The sequence below is a fragment of the Danio aesculapii genome, chromosome 5 (assembly GCF_903798145.1).
Source record: "Danio aesculapii chromosome 5, fDanAes4.1, whole genome shotgun sequence".
In the NCBI taxonomy this organism is placed as follows: Eukaryota; Metazoa; Chordata; class Actinopteri; order Cypriniformes; family Danionidae; genus Danio; species Danio aesculapii.
Genome location: NC_079439.1, coordinates 43,210,845 through 43,227,849, shown reverse-complemented (window position 1 = coordinate 43,227,849; position 17,005 = coordinate 43,210,845). Strand labels below are relative to the sequence as shown.

Here is a 17,005-nt window from a genome sequence, read left to right as displayed (position 1 = left end):
ACTAAATTGGCCATAGTGTATGTGTGTGAATGAGCGTGTATGGATGTTTCCCAGTACTGTGTCGCAGCTGGAAGGGCATCCGCTGTTTAAAACCTATGCTGGATAAGTTGGCGGTTCATTCCGCTGTGGTGCCCCCTGATGAATAAAGGGACTAAGCCGAAGGAAAATGAATGAATGAATGAATGATCATATTTCCACAATATCTAATTCCTGACAGCAGCTTCTCAAAACCAACATCTCTTGCATTTGTAAAGTCAAAGGTCACTGAGGCTAAGTCTGCGCACTTCTTTCTGTGGATGAATCTGCAGTGTTAAGAAAAAGACAAGAATGTGTGAATTATAGGCAAATCTGAATTTAATGAACATAAAACAGATACATAAGCTACTATTTCCATAACTTGTAAAAAGCCATAAAGCTGAATCTGTTCGCAAAATAAGGAAAAAAGTAAAAACATACTACAGAAAATATTTGGCCTTCGTGTTGCTGTGGCATTATTTACACTACATACAGTATTTTCATATATGACCGGTATTGTCATATTTGCCATTATATCCTTATCGATAAGGCACCAAATGCTAAGTAGCATGATCTTTTTATTTCTTTTTTTTTTTACCAAATTGTGCAGAAAATGTACAAAACTATACAAACAAAACTATCACATATGAACACGGTCCATCAAAATAAAGGCAAAGTAAAAATAAATGGAAATGTTATGACGTAGAGACCTAACCCTCATTTCAATCCTTAATTAACAGATCAGACAGCGGATTTTAATAAATCTGATTTACATCTCGTTTGTTAATTACTATGATTACGTAAACGTTTACTTCAGATTGAAATGAATATTAAGCTGTTGTCAGCTTGTTTGATCAACTGAATCTACAATGGCATACGATTTGAATATATTGCAATTGAACATTGTGGATTTACCAGTGTTTCAGAGTCCCATGGAAAAATAGAAAATACTTTTCTGCACACAAAACGATCAATACTACATATTTAATGTGCCTGCTTTTTCATCTTTTTAAATAAAACCCATAATTCTGCTCATACGTGGAGGAAACAACGTGGTGCTACATCTCGACTTTGTGTAAAAGTTGCATTTCCTTCAAATAGTATTTTAAATACAATTAAAAGAACCAAATATCTTACCTTACAAAAGTCTTGTCATCAATCTCAATTGTAAGAGCAACAAATAATAACTTGACTTCTAGTTAATCATTTGGAAATGTGACAGAAGGTAGATTTTTCTGATGAATCATAAGCTGAACTGCATCCCAATCATCACAAATACTGCAGAAGACCAATTGGCACCCGCATAGACCCAAGGTTCTCACAGAAATCAGTCAAGTTCGGTGAAGGAAAAATCATAGTTTGGGGTTACATTCGGAATGGGGGCGTGCAAGAGACATTTGTGCTGCCCATTACATTAAAAACCACAGGAGAGGGCAAATTCTTCAGCAGGATAGCGCTCCTTCTCATACTTCAGCCTCCACATTAAAGTTCCTGAGAGCAAAGAAGGTCATGGTGCTCCAGGATAGGCCAGCTCAGTCACCAGACATGAACATTATTGAGTATCTCTGAGGTAAGATGAAGGAGAAGGCATTGAAGATGAATCCAAAGAATCTTGATTAACTCTGGGAGTCCTGCAAGAACACTTTCTTTGCCATTCCAGATGACCTTAATAATAAGTAATTGCAGAGATGTATGGATGCAGTCCTCCAAGCTCATGAAAGTCATAAACAATATTCATTATTTTCTCACTGCACCATGACTTTATATTCTATACTGTACATTATTTCTGTTAAGTGACAAGACTTTTGTCCAAGCAAAGTCAGACCTTACTGTCCTAATTAAATCGTTAAAAATCAAGGCATGATCATATTTTATTCTGGTAAAATAAGCGTCTTCTAGAGGCCTTTGCCTTTCATATAAGCCACTTCTGATACCAAATGATCAACTAGAAGTCAAGTTAGTATTTGATGTTCCTAAAACCTGGACAGGCGGCCAGACTTTTGTCAGGTAGTGTATTTATACTGGATAATTATCATCATCAAATAGATGACGTGATTTTAAATGACCAAACATTTTAATGTTTAGAAAGTAAACAACCACAAAAGGTGTCTAAACATCACTATAAAGAATTGCCAAAAATCGAACAGAATACTCACACATTTGAACCCTCTGTTAATACATTACAATGTATAAACAACAAGCAGCAAACACTTATTCTGCCTTAAAATCACCTTACAAAAAAAGATTTATATTGAAATATTCAAAGAACATTTTACAATTTGGTGCCGAGTTTTATCCTTATCAAAAAAAGCCTCTGTATCCATACCAAGGAGAACAAATTCTTTGAAAATGTAAAAGCAACATGCATCATCTGTTTAGCTGTTGCTGCCGAATATATAAAGTCGTCTTTTTCTTTCAGATTTTTGGGGTATATTCACTCATCAGTGAAAACATTACAGCAATACTGAGTATTTTGAAATGATTAAGTAAATGAAGTGGCAGGTTTAGTAAATCTGGGCAAATTCTAAACTGAGGCCTTTAGGAATTGTAAACCGACAGCTACATTTGAAGTAGCATGACATATTAGCTGTAGCACAGGGATCCGTTTTGAAACGACACTTATCAAAGCTCTCCGTCTGCTGTAAACATCAGGAGTCGCTCGCTTGTGTTCCGCGCTGTCAAACAATAAATACGTCTGTCTTTGAAAGGCATTTAAGATTATATGGAAGTTTGAAACATCTATCATACGTTAAGAAAAATAAAGTGCATATACAGTAGACACCTTTTGTATACACAAATTAATGTACTTTAACAAGTACAACTCTTAGTAAACAAGGTCAGATGGCGCATATCCACACAGGAATATTCTTTTGTTTTGTTTTTTTCTCCAGGAAAGTCTTAAAATACTGTATTCTTCAAAGTGTTTTCATTTTTCATGTGTTTACAAAAAAATAAGTAGTCCATCAGTTGAGCTGAGAGACGTACCATGCTCTTTCAAAATGTACCTTGTATTTATAAACTTAGCAAAATGGTAAGAGTTTGAATCGCCAGTGTAAATATGCATGTGTCCCGGAGGGGGGGAATCGTATAAATAGTGTGTTTTGAAGATTGTGAATATCCTTTTTGTTTTATTCGTGTGTTCGGTGGTTACCAAAAGTACAGTTGGTATTGGCCTCCTGCCCTCAAAATGTCCAGCTTTGGGAAAGAGGTCAAGGCAGCGGGTTTGTGTTCAGAAACCTTCATCCAGTGGCCGTTTGATTGCCGATGACTCGCAGGATCTCCCGGTGAATGCCAGCCTCCTGGGTGTTTATACTGGTGTCACCTACCTGTCCGTCCTCGTAGCTAGACAGCGAGAGGTTACAATAAAAAAGAAGAAAAAGGGGAGCTTTTAGTTAGATTCTGTTCAGTTCTTTCTTGATGAAGATTGAGAATATCAGAGGTGCTGCTTTTTATATTCTGAACGCTTTTAATAAGTGAGAAAGACATTGATGATTCACTCCATTGAAATGAATGTTAATGTACTCTGAATGTTCAACTGTAATCATACAAAGCTCCAAGAAAACTTTTGTCTTGCAAAAAAAACTGTAAAATGACTTTGCCTACTTTTGTCTTATCTCCTGTGTCAGTTCAGAGTGTGTGTTTATTACGGGCAATACAACACATTGCCAGTAGAGACAGAAGCAAGATATTGCCCATAGAAAATGCACACCCAGTCCTGATGACACAGTGGAATACACTGTAGAAACCCCACTGCCCACTAGTGTTTGGAAAGTATTATTGCAGAGCAGCACGGATGCAGAAATATAAATTCTTTAAGGTATGCGCTGTGGCATATGGGGATCATTTGATGCAGAAGTTTAAATCAGGCTTTATTGTCAGACCTTTTTTCTAAGATTAGTAAATGTTTGCATGAATTATGGGAATATATTATAAAGTGGTTGTGGTTGTGTTGTGTGCACAAACCAGCTAATACTCTGGTGGTTTAGAAAGTTCAAGTGTGCTGCAAGTTGAAAAAAAAACACACATGCAAATGGAAAAACCACTCACTCATTTGGAAAACATCTTCATCAGTTTGACAGCATATGTGCATATAATTGATCACAAAATGTGCAGATACAGAAATGTTCCACAATGGAAATGTGTTAGGGGACCACAAAATATGACAAAACCATGTTCTGTTCTAATCCGAGATTAAACGAAGATGACTGGAGTAAAAAGCTCTGGTAATTTATAGTGTGTCAGTATTCATCTGATGGGTGCAATAATGCTGTACCAGCTGTGTTCAATCATAAGCACGTGATCCTCTTGAATTTAGTTGATAAATAAACCGCACTTAATTGTAATGTCCTGGTCATTTGGTCGATTGTTTTTATTTGAAACTTAATATTAAAAAATAAACAACAACCTCCAGTTGCGTTATTTTTTGGTCTTCAGGAAATCACTTAAGGCAATGATATTATGTTATCATCACGATATAATCGTGCAATAAGCTCATAACTGTACTGTGCATTTACACCCTGGCCATATTTATCTATGTAAACACACGAAAATAACAGTAACTTTATACCAGACACTGTAAAAAGGTCATTCCCAGCCACTAGACATTTCTGACAGGGTAATCGAGTGTCATCAAGTGACGAGATGTGAAATTATGTTGTGGGACTGCTATATAGGAGTTATTAATAGGAATTACAGATAGTGACATTTAGCAGGGTTTTTTTTTTTTAAAGCATGACAGTAAAACATGAACAGCGTTATGAATGGATTAAAACATGTGCTTGTTTGTTGTAAAAATTTGCAAAAATGACAAAAAATGTGGATCTGCTGACTTTCATGAGCAGCTATGCTGTCGTTGGAGATGGTGTATTCAAGGACATTTTCTTACCCCTTGGTTTCGAATGTGTTCCTGAAAAATCTCTATCTAACCCTTCCCCTTAGCCCTACACCTTCACACTAAAAAGAATTGGGAAACCCCTACCCCTTATAGTGAACACGCAAAACAAGGGGTAGAGGTAAAGGGAAAGGGCTAAGGGGTCAAATTGGGATTGGGCCTAGAACCATGTCCACACTAACACCTTTTCGCTTAAAAGCGCAAATATTTCTTTCCGTTTTGGCCTTCCGTCCACACTGAGATGACGTTTTATAGGATCCAGTGTTTTTGTGTTCCAGTGTGGACTGTGAAAACAGAGGCTTTCAGCTTACATTGTCGACGACATTGTAAAGCATATTTTTTGAATGCTGTCCATTTTGACAGGTTTATTAACGGTTAATGTCAGTTTCTACATGCTCCAATTGCTTCTTTTAAAAGGACACAGAACGTTTACTGGGAGCTACTTTTCACTGGCGGAAGCAGACAACAGTTGCAACATTTTGCCGCAATGTTTGACTGAAATAAACAAACATCATGCGGATAAGCCGCAGATAAAAGTGTCTTACACATGTGCGCATGCGCAATACTGAACAAAATCGTTTTCAGTCATTTTAATGTGTATGACAGAAAAAATGAAAATAGTAGTGTGGACATGGAGCATTTTTAGACAAAAACACAATTTTCAATTTGTATTAGTGTAGACGTAGCCTAAGCAGGAAGCAGTCAACTTTGTCAATTTTTGGGTCCTCCCAACACATTTTGGTGATGGTGTGCATAATTTGCAGTGCGTTTCTGTATTTGCAAGTGTTGTGAAAATTTGCATGTGCATGTTTTGTCAAATTAATGAAGACGTTTTCTCACTTTATTAGGGTTTTTCTATTAGCAGGTTTTTTTTTTAAGTTGAAGAGCATTTGAGCCCTCTCAGTAACCGTACAAAACACCATCATATACTGTAAGCTCTCACTGTTTGAGACATATTTTCTACATTTAGCAACAGATACAAAGATTCACATACAGTATATGTGTACTGAGATAGACATACTTACACAAAGAAAAAACGTGTGCAGACGTGATCTGTATTTGGAACCACCCAGATGTCACCATGCTTGTGCAGGTCAGGAGATGTAATAACTGTTGTATTATAAAAAAAACAGTGATAATTAGCATTTTATAGATTCTAAATGACAATCTATGTTAAGGTATTAAGGTCAAATGTAAACCTTCACATAAGGCTATGCATTTCAGATTGCGGCTCTGCAGAAACTGTGGGTTCTGGCCTTTCTTCTGTGACTGAAAGCAAAAACAGAAAAATGTGGTTCATGCCCAACAGGTTTCAGGATGCCAAGCATTGCGATTAAAGCCCTTTGTAAAGCATTCAAGATGCTTAAGATTATTAAAAAGTACTAAACAATATTTACTACATTTATACCTGCAAATGAACAGTGGACTTGTTGGCAGCAGTTTCATCTTTTGAAGCAACTTTCTGCTGTTTTTTGTTCATCCCTTTATTGGAAAAAAGCCAGAGTACATCAAGCAATTACACAGGTAACAAACATTTTTTTATACTATATGTTTATTTTGCAAATATTGATGTAGAAAGTCAGTGTTTTTGGAAGATATTGTGTTCATAAAGGTTTAAGACCTGAGTAGCCAAAGGATATGCTTGATAATGGGCTGAGATAGATTCCACTCCCATAAATTGCACCATGCAGCTGCAAACAAAACAGTGAAGCAGTATGAGATTGAGTTACTGAAATTATCGCAAAAAGTGTCTGCTGAAATAACCTCATACCCGCCACAACCTCATTCCCACCTCGGTACATGTTTATAGAGACGTGCTGTATAAAGGTTCAAGTTAATAATAAATGATGCATAATTATACTGTTCCATCATATTTCCTCAATATAAACATTAGCTTCTCACCCAAACCTCATAGAGACTAATTACATTAAAAATATGTTGAATCCCTTATACCATTATGATCAGTCTCTAAAAGAAAGTCTAGTCACTACCTGAAGTCTCGTGTTTGATGCCACGACCAAACCATTCCTCAAAATGGAGTGCCAGTTTTCTATGTGTGATCCACTGAAAGAGACAGAGGGAGGGAGAGAGAGAGAGAGTCTTTCAAAACTGAAAAGTCAACACCCAAGTGTTCTAAAGCCAGCAAGATATTTCACAGCTGTGGCTTCAATTAAGTTTTTTTTTTTTTTTTGCAAAAGACGGATTTCAAACCAACTCTATGACTGCACATTTAAATCACAGCTATTAAAATGAATCGTGTACACAAAAATGAATATTCTGTCATTAATTACTCACCCTTTGACCTTTGTTGATTTTCTGAACACAACTGAAGATATTTGAATTAAAACCGGAGAGTTCACAGTATAATGTTTCCTTTAGGTCAGCTCTTCAATCAACACATGTATGGATCTGTGTGTCTCTTAAAGTGACAGCGGACTATATTCCTGCTGCTGACTGTGTTTATCCTTATTCATCAAACAACAAACGACAAGGACAAAATCAAGAATGTGTGTTTTATTTGTTTTTACTTGGTATGTTGTTATTATTTTCAATAACTGTCTGCATTTTTTATTAGTTTTTAATTACCATTCTGCTGTGGTGTTGAGAATTACTATTGAAATTTTTAGAATAAACAGAAGTGTTGTCACAATCAGCTCCAGAAGTGAAAAACTTCTTGTGATACAACAGTTCAAACTAAAAAGACTAACCAGAAATAAATCTTTATAATTAAGAGACTCCTAAAACATCAGAAAAAACAATAATTTGTGCATTAAATGAGACATAAGAGGCAATTTTCTTTATGACGCTGTGTCAAGATAAAAGAATTTCGACTTTAGCATAATTGTCAGTTCTAAAGTAGTGGATTTTCTGCTGGATGTCTGCTCTAGGATGGAGTAACATATATCCTCTTTATGGATTATTATCTGTCTTTATGATTATTAATACTGTTTAAGGGCCTAGATTATATGCTGTCATCCCTCTTCAGAGTAAAACAGGAATGATTTGTGTGCAATTGCTTTTTCTCTATGCCAAGTTATTTGTCTTCAGGATCTACAGGCCAATTCAAGAGGTCACTGAGACTTCTTGTGGAACTGGACGTTTGATGCTACTTGAACAGCTGTAACTAGAATATTACTCATTAAACAGGTTTAGTCCTTTTATTCATCCGGGGTCGCCACAGCGGAATGAACCGCCAACTTATCCAGCATTTGATTTATACAGCAGATGCCCTTCCAGCTTCAACCCAGTATTGGGAAACATCCATACACACTTATTCAGATACATACACTACGGCCAATTGAGTTTATTCAATTCACCTATAGTGCATGTTTTTGGACTGTGGGGGAAACCGGAGCACAAAGAGGAAACCCACGCGAACATGCAAACTCCACACAGAAATGCCAACTGACTCAGCCGGGATTTAAACCAGCGACCTTTTTGCTGTGAGGCGACAGTGTTAACCACTGAGCCACCGTGTCGCCCCTAGTGAATATTACTGTTTGAAATTATTTATTCCTTTAAATGATACTGTTATAAGAGGAGCTATCTTTGTATTAGTCTGCTATATTTAATCTAGCATATTGTTTTCTTCAGGGGTTTTTTCACCTTTATTATGATAGGGCAGTAGAGATTTCAGACAGGAAAGCATTGGGAGAAGAGAGAGGGCAAGGATCGGCAAAGGACCTCGAGCCGGGAATCGAACTTGGGTCGCCGTGAGCATGTTGGCACACAGTGCCACTAGGCTACAATTTTGATAAGATGGCTAAGTATAAAACAGTTTGTACTTTGTGTGTGGGTGTGTGTGTGTGTTCTATTCTTTTGTGGATCATTCTTACAGGTCTGGGGTCAGCTCTAAATAGCCTATCTTGGAAGAAGATATGACCCCACTTCTGCGTACCGGTTTGAAAATCAGGGTAAAACAGCTCTATGTATGTATGATGCAGTTAGTGCCATTATGTTAGATATAATTATTGTTGATTTGAGAATGTAAGCAGAGCAGCCTACGAACTCTATGTGAGTGTTGAAGCTGGCTTCTGCTGATGAAACAGAAAACTATCTTCAGTAAACTTTCTTTTATTGAATCTCTGACGCTGGGTCATTTGTGGGTGCCAAACAGTTCCAAATAAGTGGACCAATCAGAAGAACTCTGAGGCTGGGAAAGCATTGCTAGCCTCTTTTTACAGTAGCAAGTTGACAAGACAACGACCCATTTTTGAGCACTGTATCATGTGCAAAGATGCATTCTTTGTGCATTTCTCCTACGTTGTTTCACGGCTGTGAAGTTTTTTACCTAACTTGGAACATCTGCACTAACAGTATTCGTCGTCAGAGTACATGAATTAAACCTTGAGGCCTGTACTGTGATGGTTCAGGATAATATATATATATATATATATATATATATATATATATATATATATATATATATATATATATATATATATATATATATATATATATATATATATATATACACACAGTATATAATCCTTTCAAATAATCGTGCTTACAATGTTGACCAAAAAAAGTATTATTTTTCCCATAATCTAGCAGCCCTAACAAAATATAGTTGGTGCACAAAAAACATTTGTCGCTTCATAAAATTAAGGTTGAGCCACTAGAGTAATGTAACAGACTGATTTAATGATGCCTTTGCTACCTTTCTCAACCTTTGGAGAGACAGCAACAGGCTGACAGTGGATATAGATAAATGTCAGATAGTATTGTAAAAGTATCTTTAGTTGTGTTCAGAGTCAACTAAAACCTTAGGTGTAAGGAACAACATGAGGGTGTGAAATGAATGGCAGAATTTGGACAGCTGGAACTGATTTCCTCTGACGGTGACTTCCAAATGTAATATATTTAGTATAAGTGGAGATAATCATAATGCCATTAGGCATTTAAAGCAAGTCATTATATATTTCTGCAAGGTTGCAGTGTGCAAACCTGGCATTTGGCAACTACAGCATTTGTTCAGCACACCCATAAACCATTCACAGAGTGTCTGATTCATAATGCAAACAAAAGTGCCAAAAGCTTTCCAAAAATGACTAGCTCCAACCAGACAGAAATTGTAATACAATTCAGGACCAGAAAAAAAACACACTTTCCTTAAGCCCTGCTGTACCGCAATCATGGGTTTGTAATAATGTGGGTCAAGGATAAAGGAAGTGCAGTTGCTCAGGTGTATTGTGCACTGGCTGTTTGAGATGGAATTAACTTACTGAAAAGCAAAGGTACTCCCAAAGAGGCCTTTGGCAGCTCTGAAGTTGGATTCTTTGGCTGGCGGACTGCTGAGCAGGAGGAACTGATGGGGTGTGTGCATGAACTTCAGTTGCTGTTGTGATGGAGACAAGATATAAGAGAATATACTTGAGACGTTACGCCTTAATCATTTTCTCTTCTTGAGCTGGAGACTTTAAAAAAGTTTCACAGAGACTATGAATTTAAAATCATCTTCAAAAATACAGAACTAAAAGATGCTTGCTAAAGAAGCCATGCTTCGCTCTTAGGGAGCTAAGCCAGTAATTCTATGAGGGATTAATCATTACGTGCCTAGCCCTGATACTCTTATTCTGCATCTCAGAGATTTTCACATTTTTTAGAGCATTTGCTTGGAAGATTTTTAACTGGATAATCCACCCAAAAATGAACATTCTCTCATCATTTACTCACCTTCAACCCACCCCAGATCTATGAATATACAGTACACACAGTGAAGTTCAGTACACACAGTGAAGTTTCAGGAGTGACAACTGCACATGAACACAGCAGTTAATTGCCCGCATATTTCATGTGTGTACGGAACATACAGCAATTAACGTGCGATCGGCACAGCTTTGTTCTGCTACCTCCCACATTTGGCTTCCACTATTTATAAACAAAATAATATATTAACTCTCCTTATTTTCTGTAACTGAAGCCAAATCACTGTCAATAGAGGCATTGTGCTTTGTTTGTTTTAGGGCTGTCTCACAAAGCAGGGGTTTCCAAACTTTTCAGCCCGCAACCCCCAAATTCAAATTCGAACCCCCCAATATTCGCTGAGGTGGTTAAAGATATATAATCCTTGCACACAACGGTGCACACATACCAATAGGCCCAAGTCTATGCATCGTTTAATTTTAATAGACCAATAAAATAAGGTCAGTCTAAAAGTTTAATAAAATGAAAAAGATTTTTGGAAAATTGGCAAGTGACCCCTCATTGTCCCAATATCCCCCGGGGGGTCCTGACCCCCACTTTGAGAACCACTGTCACACATTTGCAGTGCTGTTGGATTTATCTAAAGTGTTTTAAGTTTGGAAGGTACAAGTTGCAACATTTTGTTCTTTTTTCCAATAAAAAGCTTTTGAAATTTAGGCTCATTGGTTTGTTCCCAGTGTTTTTACGATCTGACAGCATGAATTAACAAAATAAGCTTATATAAGCTTTTTTTGTTATTTCTTCACTCATGCAGAAGAGACGCACATACAGTTGAAATCAGAATTATTAGCCCCCCTTTGATTTTTTTTTTCTTCTTTAAATATTTCCTAAATGATGTTTAACAGAGCAAGGAAATTATTTGTTTTATTTCGGCTAGAATAAAAGCACTTTCAAATTTATTAAAAAACATTTTAAGGTCAAATTATTAGCCCCTTTAAGCTATATATTTTTTCGATAGTCTACAGAACAAACCATCATTATACAATAACTTGCCTAATTACCCTAACTTGCCTAGTTTACCTAATTAACCTAGTTAAGCCTTTAAATGTCACTTTAAGCAGTATAGAAGTGTCTTGAAAAAATATCTAGTAAAATATTATTTACTGTCATCATGACAAAGATAAAATAAATCCGTTATAAGAAATGAGTTATTAAAACTATTATGTTTAGAAATGTGAAATCTTTATCTTTATAAAAATTTAACACAGATGGTTCTTTAATTGTTTCAACAGCCAGGGTTTCCAGATTTTCCCAGCACAGTCAGCCCATTGGCCAATCAAAACTAACCCAAACAAACTAGACCAATAATACGAAAAACACAAAATACATCACTCCCATTCATAAACTACATATTTTACATCACTGTATACATTATAGAAGTTTTCTTTTTTGACAATTACAGAATATTAGTAATCATAAAGATTCATTCATTCATTCATTCATTCATTCATTTTCTTTTCGGTTTAGTCCCTATATTAAACTGGGGTCGCCACAGCTGAATGAATTGCCAACTTATCCAGCATGTTTTACGCAGAGGATGCCCTTCCAGCTGCAACCCATCACTGGGAAACACTTCCATTCACACACATACACTACGGACAATTTAGCTTACCCAATTCACCTATAGCGCATGTCTTTGGATTGTGGGGGAAACCAGAGCACCCGGAGTAAACCCACGCCAACACGGGGAGTACATGCAAACTCCAGACAGAAATGACAAAAAAACTGACCCAGCCGAGGCTTGAACAAGCGATCTTGCTGTGAGGCAGGAGCACTACCCACTGCACCACCGTGCTGCCCTTATGAACATTGTGTTTTCATAAATAAAAAAATTATCACAAAATTTGCATGGTGTCATTAATAAACAAAATAATATTAAGCCAAATCAGTCTCAATAGAGGCATTGGGCTTTGTTTGTTTTAGGGCAGCTGGCATGGTGTCATTGCTGTGTGTTGTCCACCTAAAAACATAATGGATGCAGGCAAGCGCAGTACAATTCCAGCAGGAGTGAAAAACATAAATTTATTACATGTATTTTAAATTATAGATATTTTTTAAAGTCTAAAATAAACATTGTAGATATCCCTAATTAAACTGTAAGCAATGGACTGTAGATTACATACACTTTTTAAGTTATTTTTAGCAACAATAATCCTGGAAAGTCCTGACAATCTGTTACCATGGAAACAGAAACAGCCGCACACAGTCTCTCCTCCAGCGCCCCTGCACCTCACAAAAGTGTGCCTACTCTGTTTCATCATTCAAGCACAGTTTTTAGAACTGGTAGAATATAAATTTGGTAGAATGAAATATTTCGACGCAACCATATAAACATAAATGATGCAGTATCCCAAACCTTTAACCTGCAGACTAAAAAAAAAAAAAAAAAAAAAAATCAACTTACGGCAAGTGGATAACCTGATCTACAAGACTTGGCAACCCTGGCAGTAGCATAAAAATCTGCTGATCTTTTAATGGCATTTACAAAAACAAGGCTTCAGTTTATCCAGACGGTAATAAATGAGGTTAACTGCACTTACTATAAGACATTTGATTAAATTAATTGTATTTAATTCATCAGATATTTAATTATTGTTGCACAGGAAACATGTACTGACATTATTACATACATCAGGCCACTGATGAGCCTATACTTTTTTACATAAAAAAAAACAAACATTTTGAAAACTGATATTATTTATATTTTCCCCCTTCATAAACAGACTGACAATTGCTAAGAAACTCCTCTAGTTTTGAAAAAAGGTTATGTTTGCGTTTAAGGGTTAAGCCAGTGTTACATCTAGTAAAAGGGGTAAAATCGGTGACCTTTAAATGCTTTGATGTTGTGATGCACACATTTCATTTTGTGTGGCTTTTGAAGCATCATCTTCAAAGTTCACTTGAAATCCAAACTTGTAATATTTATTCTGCTGGCTCACATGGTTATTCTTAAGGTGAATAATTAATCGGTGCAAGTTAATCCACTGAAAAAAAATAGTTTGTTTTGCTAATCTTCAATGAAAGTCTGAGCATTTGCTTCTGCGTCTGGAGTGGTGGTCCTTCTGTTGCATCACCCCAAGAGCTTCCATAGCAACTGTATATTAATACCCTCTTTATCGTTGGTTTGCACTTTAGGGAATGATGCGCAAAAGCACCGCCACCTCTTCAATATTTAATTTCAGTCAGAAGCACATCAACCTACTTAAATAAAAATCTCTGCAACTTCCGGTTGACATGGACTTTAAAGGTTTCATCCACTTGCACAAACCAGGAGTGACATGAGGGTCAGTAAATGATGGACAGATCTGTGGTTGAGTATCGCTTTAATAAGAAAAATGAAATATCAGACTTACTCTAGTAACTGTGAGCTTCACTATGTGTGATCTGTTGCTGGATATCACCCTGTAAAGAAAATCCATCTGTCAGTGATTCTGTGATACATTCCCAAGTAAAATGGAATACCTCCAATCTACACGTGCACACATATTTGAGTTATTATACATCAAATGATGATATTGACTGTCCAAGATACTACAATGATACATACTCTCTGTGAACATGTAAATAAAGCTATCAGAGCTGACCATCACATTTAGAACATTATTCAAATGCAGAAGTGAAGAAGATAACTATTAAAGTGTCATTCTGTCATACCACTGCAGTAGTGGGTGAGCCAAAGGATCGTGCCTGTCCATTTGTTTCTTGATCTCCAGGTATGGAGCCTATGCAGAAGAAATGACCAACAAATTATTTGGGCAAATAAACATCAAAGCTCTGGCTGACATATATGAAGATGCATACTCTACAACACTATAATATATGACTATGATTTAAACAAGGACTTGTCAATGAAATATGTTTAATCAAAAGTTATGCAGAACACTTTATTTTAAGTCTAAAATATTGTATATATTTAATCTCACTAAAATTGAGCAATTTTAAAATATGGACAGCACTTAAACAATGCATCAACCACAGAACAAGCTTGCCCTTGCAATAGACTAGTTGATACCTGGGTCATTTCTCTGATAGATGTGATGCTGTCAAGTGCTCTCATCACCCGGTCATAGTCCTTTTTCTGAAGAAGAACCCAAACAATCAGTGTAACATTCTTCCTTAATAGCAGCATTAAATGGTAGACAGGTTAAATGGAATGCTCTTAGTGTTTTGAGTACCCTGGGGTTGAAGGCAAGTGCTTGTGAGTCATTGGGATCCACCACAGAGGGATATGGCTCAAAAATGACAACTTTCCTCGGAGACTCCAGTGCAGATCGGCACATGGAGACTAGTAGGTCTACTACCTGTGCATACAAACAGAGCTTGTTAAGGCATTTGGTTATTCTGTAGACCAGGGGTCTCAAACTGCCGGCCCGCAGGCCATTTGTTAAACTTTAGGTTAAGCAACAATTGATAGGGAAAGGATAATAATAATTATTATTATGTCTATTATTATATTGTAGTATTTTCATAGCAATTTAAACTACTCCTTTAATATGTACAATAAGAAACAAAAAGACGGAGCTTTGACTACATATACTCTGGGAAAGAATGTCTGAGTCCATCAATTACATCAGGTTTCCACTTTTTTGTTGTGCTTGAATGTTAAAGCGGCCCGCCTATGAATTGTCAGTCACTGATATGGGCCCCTGCCAATTTGAGTTTGAGACCCCTGCTGTAGACTGTGTGTGTGCGTGCATTTGTGTGTTTACATACCTGAGCACCAGTGGCAATCTCATCAGCAGCCTCATTCATGACCCCTAGCGTTTGGAAGGCGAAAACACACAGCTCTCTCTCACACACTGTGGGCTGCAGGACACACATAAAGAAGCTTATTAGAGAAGAAAATATCATCAATTATTCAGTCAAAAACTGAAATTCATCACTTTTATTAAACAAAAGTATGAAATAGAACAACAAGGAGCAATAATATGATAAATAATAAGAACAAATATTTTGGCTTATGAAAAGATAATAATGCACAGTATAAAGATAATGTCTTGCTTTTTCATATTTCTTAGATTTTTTAATTATTAAACTGAAACATGCAATGTAATATCTGAGAAAACAGAAATAGTCTCCCTTTTATTTTGATTGATTAATTTGACTGAAAGATTGTATGTTAGATTTAAAACTTCAATTGAATAAATAACTTGCAGATAACTTGCAAATTGATCTAAATTCCCCCTGGAGACATTATTCTACAAATATTTGAAAGTAATTTTTAAGTAGCCATATGATGTAGCTTATAACAAATTAATAATTTAAGACACTTTAAATTGCAAGATAAAACCTCCCCCATTTCCCTCTTATTTGTGTAAGTTGTTGTTTGGCAGATCTGGATTTTGGCAGATAATAGCCAATAGCTTATATAGGTTGCTGATATTTTTAAAACATCCACAAACAACAAAAGAAATCTATAGATAACAAAGGAAAGTCTGTTGAAAAAAAGGAAATGCTGAGACTGTTCTGGATGACTTCAGACTTAGACAGGTTATGTTTACAAGACAATGATGTAGTCAAAAAAGAAAAGATTTTCCCAAAGATTTGTCAGTATGCCAGGCCAGTATTTGGTACTGTTAGTAAATGGAAGTGATGGTGTGTATGTAGAGTTTCAGGTGTTTACACAGACACGACAACATCAGCAATTTTGTAACCTGTTTTCAGATTTACATTATTTTTTCAGTCCCAAAAGCTAGGTTGTCATGTAAATGAACTGGCAAAATGCATAATATTGCATTTCCTATTTTTTCCTAAAAACGTCATGTAAATTGCCCTAATAAAGATTATCTGAAAAATATAACTGTTTCAGAAGCTTACTGTTTTACAGCTACAGCAAGAAGAACATTTATATCCAATGTTACTTTCCCAAGAAGAAAACCTAAACAAGGATTTTAGAATATAAACAGTTTAGCTAACTCCGTTCAATTTACTGAACATAAAGTGTTTGTGTACCTGGAAAACAACAACTACACACATGGGTTTGCACTCTAGTAATTCACTCTTTGATTTGTTTAATAATAGTCAAGCTTGTGAGGACAAACATTTATATTGTGGATTTTTTCATGTGTTTAAATGTTTAAGTGACCAAATCAACTGGCTCGCTCTATGACAGGGATGTCAAACTCAGTTCCAGGAGGGCAGCAGCCCTGCACAGTTTAGTTCCAACCCTGTTTTAACACACTTACCTATAGGTTTCAAACAATCCTGAAGAACACAATTCGTTAAATCAGGTGTTTAATTAGGGTTGGATCTAAACTGTGCAGAGCTGCGGCCCTCAAGGAACTGAGTTTGACAGCTGTGCTCTATGGTATTGATCAACTAATTGCAGCATTGGTAAGCTAACACTAAAAAACACCTCTTTTTATAAGATTAGCCAAAGAAATATTATCGATC

At 36.3% G+C, this 17,005-nt stretch overlaps 1 protein-coding gene across 1 annotated transcript in view; it reads right to left on the bottom strand.

The window, feature by feature from the left end:
- Positions 1-336: 336 nt before the first annotated feature.
- The window catches only part of parp8 (poly (ADP-ribose) polymerase family, member 8), a 66,667-nt gene continuing 49,998 nt past the window's right edge, over positions 337-17,005 (bottom strand). Inside the window, exons 15-26 of the mRNA XM_056458272.1 lie at positions 15,326-15,418; positions 14,788-14,913; positions 14,625-14,690; positions 14,267-14,334; positions 13,966-14,014; positions 10,132-10,244; positions 6,898-6,970; positions 6,528-6,597; positions 6,315-6,388; positions 6,106-6,175; positions 5,932-6,016; positions 337-3,357 (exon numbers count right to left, since the gene is read on the bottom strand). Coding sequence (XP_056314247.1) covers positions 3,255-3,357; positions 5,932-6,016; positions 6,106-6,175; positions 6,315-6,388; positions 6,528-6,597; positions 6,898-6,970; positions 10,132-10,244; positions 13,966-14,014; positions 14,267-14,334; positions 14,625-14,690; positions 14,788-14,913; positions 15,326-15,418 — 990 coding nt within the window. The 3' untranslated portion in view covers positions 337-3,254. The remainder of the gene's footprint in view (positions 3,358-5,931; positions 6,017-6,105; positions 6,176-6,314; positions 6,389-6,527; positions 6,598-6,897; positions 6,971-10,131; positions 10,245-13,965; positions 14,015-14,266; positions 14,335-14,624; positions 14,691-14,787; positions 14,914-15,325; positions 15,419-17,005) is intronic.